The sequence below is a fragment of the Lucilia cuprina genome, chromosome 4 (assembly GCF_022045245.1).
Source record: "Lucilia cuprina isolate Lc7/37 chromosome 4, ASM2204524v1, whole genome shotgun sequence".
NCBI classification, from domain to species: Eukaryota; Metazoa; Arthropoda; class Insecta; order Diptera; family Calliphoridae; genus Lucilia; species Lucilia cuprina.
The window spans coordinates 63,557,422-63,566,675 of record NC_060952.1 but is presented as its reverse complement, the minus strand read 5'-3'; the positions used below and the strand labels follow the sequence as shown (position 1 = coordinate 63,566,675).

Below are 9,254 nucleotides of genomic sequence, written 5' to 3'. Positions count from 1 at the left end.
GACAACACCTCCTCTTTGTGCATACCAAATTTCATTAAAATCGGATTAACCGTTTAGAAGTTACCGAATTATTTCCCTCTTTTTTTTTCCTATACCACTGTGTGATGTATGATACCATACATATGGTCGGCTATACTTTCTTACTTGTTTTTCTTATTTTTGTCAAAAAAGAGATTATAAATGTTGGTATATACTTCAAAGTTATTTATGTAGAATTTAAAAGTTTTATTAATGTTTTTGTATGGGAATTTTGACGTTCAAGTCATTTTCTGAACATAATAGAACATTTAACTTAAGTATGAGCCCAAAGGCCCTATTCGGGGGGTACATTTGTATGGGGGCTAGGCGACATAATGGAACATTTTCAATAGGCTTCGTCCTTGGTCCAAAAAAAGAGTGTGTGCCAAATTGTATCAAATAATCTCGAAAATTGCGACCTAAACCTTGCGCACAAGGTTTACATGGACAGCCAGCCAGACGGACGGACATAGCTTAATCGACTGAAAAGAAGAAGAGGAAATAGAAAGTGGAAAGAGGTATTAATAGTAGTAGTAGATGCTGAGAGACGGAGATTAAGAGAAAAGAGTCTTGGAATCGAATGAACTGCTAATTAGTGCTATTGGAATTTGTTTCGCCTAATAAAGACTTCTGGTTATCTATTTTAATCTCTAATAATTATGAGGTAACCTCCACAAATTGATGTCACAGATTTAGAAGTCGAATGTCCTCCAATGCAGGACAGTGACAGAGAAGATGTTCGATTGATTATCTTTTACCTTATCTTAACAGCTTATACAGTAGTCGTTGTAAGGTAATCCAAGTCGCATTACGTGGTTACCAAATATACAGTTTCCTGTGATGACAGCTTTAATTTTCCTGAGTTGGGTTCGGCTTTGTCTTAGAAGATGGTTAGTATGGTCAAGAAATGGCCATATCTTATTTGTTTGAGTCCAAGTTGGCTCATTGTTCCAGCTTTCCTGCTTGAGTTTATAGAACATGTTATTTATGAGTCTTTTGCCTGACTTCTATAACACAGTGAGACAAAATAAACGAAAGGTGGATCCGAGTAGAACAAGAATGTTTTTGAAATTTTCCAAACACCTCCAAAATTTTGGAATAAGTCAGTACCATAGTTGAATCTGAACCAATTTTAGGTTTCTCCACGAGAATAGAAAGCAGAAGCTGAAGACTTTATAATGACATTTGTAGCGTTTAAGTAAACTGGAGAGATATGTGTGAATTTCATCAGCAAAATAATGTTTGTTTATTTGAGTTTTGCACCGTTGTTAAGTTTGGAGATGATATTTTAAAGCATTTTATTTAGAAACTGTACTATTAACTGATTAGAAACATTAGAAACAGTAAAACGCGATATTGTTTTTAAAAATCTATTATTGATTGACGACGTTATCGACCTTTTTTCCGAAAGATACTTTATATGGGGATTAGGGCTTAATATGGGCCGATGCTCATACCAATTGCTGGAAGGATTTTGATTTATATAAAAGATATTTATGCTAAATTTCATCGTAATATTGGTGCAATTAAGAGACTTATGGAATTAAAGTCGCTTGTTTTGGGAGGATTTGCATGGGGTTGTTAATTGTTAACAGATTTTTAAAAACAAAGTTGCTATTTTCTCTATAGACGTGTGGTTTTAATTTATTTTGTACTGTTCCTATATCAAATACTTTCAAAAATCATCTCCAAACTTGGACAACGGTGTAAAACTAAAATAAATAAGTAAGATTGTGATATTCGACTACGCCGAATCTTATATACCCACTTTCAAACCGTATGCCGAAAATGGAATGCTCCCCTATAAACAGTAATATTCGTTAAATAAATTTTCTGAAAGAGACCTTATATGGGGGAAGCGTCATTATAGACCGATTGTCATGAAACTGTAGATATATTTTTGCTCGTAAGAAACTTACTTATATTTAAGCTCGAATTTTTAAGTCAGGTATACCAATCGGCTAGAATCGTTTTCTAAGTCGATTAAGCACAGATATTACTTCTGTAAACAGAAATGTTGCCGAAAATCATTTAAACGCCTATTTCCTAATTCAGATATTTATACTAAATTTGGCACAGATATTAGTTTTCTATACAAAAATGTATAATTTTTTCCGGATCGGCCCACAGTTGGTTGCAGCTTCGACACAAGGTCCCTACAAAAAAATTAATAAAACGCACATAACTCATTACTTAATTAAGATATTTATACAAAATTTACCTTTGTATATAGAAATGTAACCATAAACATTTTTTCGAATCGGTTCACCATTGATCATGGCTTCCAAGAAAATCATTTAAACACAAATAACTCATTACTTATTTAAGATATTTATACAAAATTTGTCACAAATATTACTTTTACACACGGAAATGTTACCATTAAAGTTTTTTCCAATCGGCCACAATCATAGTCATAGCAAATTAAGATATTTATACAAAATTAGTCGAAAATATTACTTTACACAGAAATGTAACTGTAATTTTTTTTCCTATCGGTCCACAATTGGTCATAGCTCCCGTATAAAGTTCTCTTCAAAAATACACTCAAACGCATATAATTCATATCTAAATAACATCCTTACAAAATTTGGCCCAAATATTTATATACAGAAAGGATAATGAAATTTTGTTTAACGTTCATACGACAATACAAGAATCACTTTTAGAGCGCTATTAAATTATAAAAGAAAGTGGTGTTTGTAATATTCGTAAAATTGCATTTGTAGCTATTAAAATATTGGGGACTTTCTATACAAAATATTTGATCAATTACAAATCTATTAGTGGAGGGGATTTAAGATTCGGCACAGCCGAATATAGGGCTCTAACTTGTTACTTTTAATTCTCAAAGTTTACTATTTTACATTTCGTTTACTCATTGTTAATTACGATTGAGTCTGTTTTAAAACTCTCAGAAAAAATAAATTGGAAGATATAGAAATATTGCTCCTAAAAATATGTGGATTAATCTCCAAATGGTCAAAAACATTCTGGGCTTGAAAACTTAAAACAAAATTCTTTTTAGACAATAAAGTAGGGTTTAAAACATTTAAAACATCACTTTTTGTTTTCCAGCGCTCTTGAATCTATATTTCAAGTCAAAACCATTTGAGTTTTGTGAAGTTATTTCCTTATTAAACACTATTGAACAGCAAGAAGTGAAACATTGACATTGTTTTATAACAATAACATTACGCTCTTCTCGCAGGCAAGTTCTGTGCAAATCCAACAAACATGTTAAAATTTTACTCTCTCAAAATATCAAAAATTTTCCCGAAAATTACAGAAAAATACCACTTTCAATAACTTAACATTGTATTTTATTATTTTTTTGCACACTATATAACTAAAAACTTAAAATTTTTGTATGGTAAACGAAAAAAATATTTCAAAGCAATAATTTATTTTTTCAATATTGCAGATTAAAAAGCAAACCGACGCGTTCATAAAATGTTTATAAAAAAATATGTATGTATGAGCAAACTATTTGAAGAAATCTTTTAAGGATTTTTTCATGTTTAAATTTCAACTCTTCATGGTTAACAAATTGTTTGTCGAAGATTAGTTACTTTTTATTAGAACATATCATACAGATAAAGTATGTTCAACATCTTTAAATTAAAATATATTTGTTTAATAAAAAATGCAGGATATAAAAATAAATTAATACTGACCATCTTTAATTCCGCACGTAAAATCGAAAGCAATTGCGGCAAATGAAAATGTAAGCAATAAAAACGCCATCTTTCATTTACTTTGGAGTTTTCTTTTATATGTAAATATAATGTTCGCACTCCTTTTGTATATGTTTACATCTACTCTGAGTTACATGTATGTATGTAGTTTACATGTACATTAAACATACAACTACTACAGTATGTGTAATAAAAGTGCACACTCCCTACTCAGAATAAACTCACACACATACATATGTATATAATAAAATTATTAAATTTTCTTAATATTTCACTGTTTAATGTGTATTCATATTTGATTTTATATCGATATATATGTATATTCTTATTTTTTATTGCAATATTTTTTAACTATACATATAAATATATGTATTTAATATATGTTATTTTTATTTACATATACATGTGTATATTCATATTTAGTTTATGGCAAAAATCCTCCATTGCACAAGTGGAAAATTAATTTTTATTGTATACAATCGCAAACAATTATTATATTTTTAATTTTTTTGGGAATTTGTAAATAAGCGAATGTTTGAATATCTATAAATTATGTAGTTAATATGTGTTCCCAAAATATTTTCACTTTTGGCTATACATCCATGAAAGAAAGATAAGAAAGAATAATGTGTACACACCGTTGTAACACATACGAGTAGTTTTTTCACGTTCCGAATCAAACTGAAGACTTTCTTAGCATCTGCATAGGTTGTACCTGTTTTATTTTGACATTATATTAACTGTCATGCGCACAGAGAGTGTGAATTCACTACAAAGCTATGGAAGTTCAATGTGTATGTATCTACCACCAACATGAAAAACAATACAAAATGGTTTTAAAACATTCGTTTGTGTTTTCTCTATATGTAGTGAAAACTACAACTTTAGCCTATTGTTGCCAAATAAATTTGGTATGAAATCGTCATAACTAAAACAAAGAATGATTGAAATCAACATAGTCTTAAGGGTCCAACCGCAGCTGTGGGTGACAAGCAGAGTTGCCATTTCAACTTTTGACTTTTTTAGTCTTTGCTATAATTTTGATTACAATATTATGAATTTTCAATTTTTATTTGGGTTTCAGTATTCAAATTAGCATTATAACGGTATCGGTATAACTGAAATAAATAATGTTTGTCATCCAACCGCGGCTGTGGATGACAAACAGAGTTGCAATTTCAGCTTTTGATTTTTTTTAGCCTTGGCTATACCGGTATAGAAATAATATATGTATATTAATAAAATAAACTGACAAAAAGTTAAAGGAAAAAAAGTAATAACTGTTACATACTAGAACTAACAAAGGGTCCTACAATAGAAATATTCTCACAGAATTTTGAAATGTAATTAAAATGTATGAGTACCTCTTCTGAATTTTCGAAGAGTACCTTTCATTGGGGATTAAGATTTATTTATATTTATACTTCATACTTGCTCTTATGATCAGTTATCCAATCTGAAATTACGGATAGACAGACATTATGGGTCAGAGAACGAGTTTGAGATTAAATGTTTAACACTGTAATAATATATATCAACTGCTTATGAATAACGTAAAAATAACGACAAATTTGTTATTAGTAAAATCTATATTAATATTGGAAAATATTTGCGCAAAATATATAGTACAATAATACACTATATCACGAAAACAAGTAATTATGCTGAAAATATTCTTTAATTTTTTCCCTATAATCCATTTTCAATAATAAGCTTATTTCGTTCGGACTCTATAGTGCTTTCAACAGACAGACAGATTTAATATGGACCCAATATATATATTTCAATTTCAAACGGAATGACAAAATCAAAACCCACCTTTTTTGATGGAGGGTATACAAATTTTGACAAATAACAAAACAATTTTGTAAACATAGAAAAAACTTAAATTAAATTTTAATTTTCTATCCGTACTTTCTCTCAATGTATGAAGGTTTTAAAAACAGCTTTCCAAAACAGTACAGAAAAAACTGAGAACAAGTTTCGATTATCAAAATAATTGTATCAAGAAGTTTTGCACCTATAACCAAAATGATGATATCGATTACCAATTTTATAAAAAAAAAATAAAAAAATATATTTTTTTTCAAATTAACGAATTAATCAGAACAATTAATGTCAATAATAGAGACAAAATTTAACATTGATTAATTCATTAATTGTATAAATTAAATATTTAATAAATATAAAATTATTTTTTTATTAATTTATCAATCAAATGAATTAGGGTAGAAATACAATATTGCGGCTGCGGAGACGGATATTTTTTTATATTGAGTTTTAACAACTTAAATCGTTGAAAAAATCCGCACCAAAATTAAAATTTATTTTAATTTGTTTACGGATTTTCTCTCATTTACATTTAGAACTGCCATGCCATTCATACTTTTAATGAACAAAAACCATGTGGTGAAAAAATAAACTATGAAATACAAAAACAATAAAATGGCTACAAACTCCGCAACCGTAACCGCATTCCATTTAATTTACAATTTATCTGGGAAGCAGAAAACGCAACTGCATCCGCTGGTTTGTATTTCTACACTTATACTGTCGTCTAAAGAATTTTTTAAAAATCAATTATGAAGGTTATTAAACAATCAATTTATTAAACGATTACACACAACGTTAAAGGAATACTAGACCTTTAACAGTGCGTTCAGCATTTACAAAAAATATAAGTTTATTGTTACAATTGAACATATAAAGTGTTTCATAAATTGTCAAGAAACTTAAAAAAAAATATGCCTAAAATTTTATTGACTATTTAAGAATTATAAATATTCAAAGTAAAATATTAGAAAAAAAACTATAATAGAAAAGTAGACTAAAAATTTTTTTTCAATCAATTAAAAAATTAATTGAAATAATTAAAAATGTAATCAAAATTGTACATTTATGTTTCAAACAACGAGATAATTAAGACAAAAGAAAATTTATTTAAATAAAAATTAAAGAAAGAGCAAAACATGTTAATTAAAAATAAACTACCGATAATTTTTTCTGTGAGTCTTGAAGCGTGTGGTGCAAATTTCATAAAATTCGGTTCAGTCGTTGCCATAATAATACGTAATTGCATCACAAAATGTAGCTAAAACACAAACATTTCCTTCGCTGTTTTAACATTGATGTTTATAAATTTAAAATTTACACAAATTCAAAAACTCCATATCATTTTAAGATAACAAAAAATTTTAGTTTATTAAAATATGAATATTTATAAATTTAACCCCCTTATTTACAAACAAATTTTTATACCCTACACCACTTTAGTGGGGTAGATTTAGTAGATTTAGCTATGTCCGTATATGTAAACCTTGTAATCAAACTACAGGTCGCAATTTTGAAGATAATTTAGAGAAAGTTGGTACATGATATTATATTGCCCCAGGGATGAAGTCTATTGAAAGTGGTTAAGATCGGTCCATTATTTCACCTGGCCCACATACAATTGTACCCCCGAATAGGGCATGTAAACATTGTAATCAAACTACAAGTCGCAATTTTTGAGATAATTCAATGAAATTTGGCAGATGATCTTTTATGGAACCATAAAGGAACATCCGTCCCTTATTTTACCTAGGCCCCATACAACCCGCCAAATAGGACTTTTAAGTTCATAATTACGTTTAATATACTCGTATCTCAACAAATTTCAAGCACAAAAGTACCAATTTTTCCAGTTTTTCGCACTTTTCCCAATTTTTGTTACCCGTTTTGTGCCAACTTTCGCAACGCAACTGTATATTTCTGGCATTTTAGATTAATAAATCGAAATATTTTCGCGTTAAAATAGCCAAAAATAAGTTTTTATGCTCAAAAGTACCAATTTTGCCCGTTTTTCGTTGTTTTCACCCATTTTTTACCCCTTCAAGTTCAATTTTCGGAATGTTAAATAGCCTATTGACGCTTTCAGACATATATCTTTCTATGTTCCAAATTTGAAGAAAATCGGTTCATCCTGACGTACGAACAAATAAACAAACAAAGAAATTTAATCTCTATTAAGAAAACAAACTTTTTAACAATCTTTTTTTCAGTTTTGGCAAACTTTTTTTTCAGGGTTGCAAAAAATTTACTTTTTCTGCATGCACGTGCATAACAACATAAAAAATGTAAATAAAAGAAAACAAACCATAACAAAAAAACAATGCTTTATTTATAAATTTTGGAAATATTGGCATATATTGAAAAAAAAAACAATTGTGCACCAAAATTGAATATAGTAAAAAAATGGAATTGAAAAATGAATGCATCTGCGTATTTATTTCTCGTCTAAGTACTTTTTATCAGATGTTACAAGACGTATTTTGCTTAAATATATACAAATATTCATTGTGCACCAAATGAGCTAATATTGAGTGATGTGAAATCGATAAACCGATCGATCTTCGTATTGTTTTATCTTTCTGGTACTTGCTATCAGCTGTTCTGATGCAACAAACTTTGAGAAATTAAAGAAAAAAGATGAAATAATTTTTACAAATAAAAAATAATCAGTGAGCACTATAACAGCCAATGGGAATCGGGGAAGGAATCGATCTCCATATAAATGTTTTCTCGGGGTGCTTTCTAATTGATGCTTTGACGCAACAAACTTTAACATATTGACAAGTCTGTCAAAAAAAAAAAGACGAAAAACTTTTTATACAATTTTTTTTAATATTCCGTGTGCACCAAAACAGTCAAAAGTGATCGATAGGGAATAGATTAAGGAATCGATCCCTATATAAATATTTTTCCGAGGTGCTTTCTATTGGATGCTTTGACGCAACAAACTTTGACATATTGACAAATCTGACGCAAAAAGATTTGAAAACAAGTAAGAAGTTATAGTCGGGCGAGGCCGACCATATAATACCCAACACCTGTTTACGAATAAAATGTGATTTAGTTTTCATAATAAAGCATTTAAATTGAATTGTACCTTGCCTCATATACTAAAGTCATTTACTGTTTAATAAACCTGTGGATATTTAAGTAAAATTTTGACGGGGGCTTTTTAGAGGGGCTAGGGTCAAATGGGACCCTATAATTATAAAGTTCATCAGGATCTTCAAGACTAGTATAAAATTTGCTTTTGCATATTTTTGTCGAGATACGAGTATATTAAACATAATTATGAACTATTCTGAGCCGATTGGTATGCTTTATGGTGGGTATAGGACTAATATTATTGTGCGTTACAAACATCAGCACAAACCCAATATACCCTCCCCACTATAGTGGTTTAGGGTATAAAAAGTTTTTATACAAAACAAGTATGAATGTATAGTCGGACGTAGCCGACCATATGACACCCTACACTAGTCAGTATGTATGTTAAAAATGGGGATTATTTGAAAATATATAAAACATTTTGTTTGTTTTTTTAACTTTATTTCGGAATATTTTTACTTTTCTTTGGCAAAAAAAGAGATTTTTTTAAGAGGGCTTAAAGGGGAGTAGGGCAAAATATGGCCATATCCTTAAAAATGTTGGTAGGGGGAGTTGAGTCTCCTTCAATATTATTTATGTAGAATTTAAAAGTGTTATTAG

The 9,254-nt window shown here is 29.2% G+C and overlaps 1 protein-coding gene across 1 annotated transcript in view; it reads right to left on the bottom strand.

Annotated features, from left to right (window-relative positions):
* The window catches only part of LOC124419831, an 81,350-nt gene extending 76,973 nt beyond the window's left edge, over positions 1–4,377 (bottom strand). The window contains exon 1 of the mRNA XM_046950605.1: positions 3,696–4,377. Within this exon, the coding sequence (XP_046806561.1) occupies positions 3,696–3,765 (70 nt within the window). The 5' untranslated portion in view covers positions 3,766–4,377. The remainder of the gene's footprint in view (positions 1–3,695) is intronic.
* Between the last annotated feature and the right edge of the window lie 4,877 nt (positions 4,378–9,254).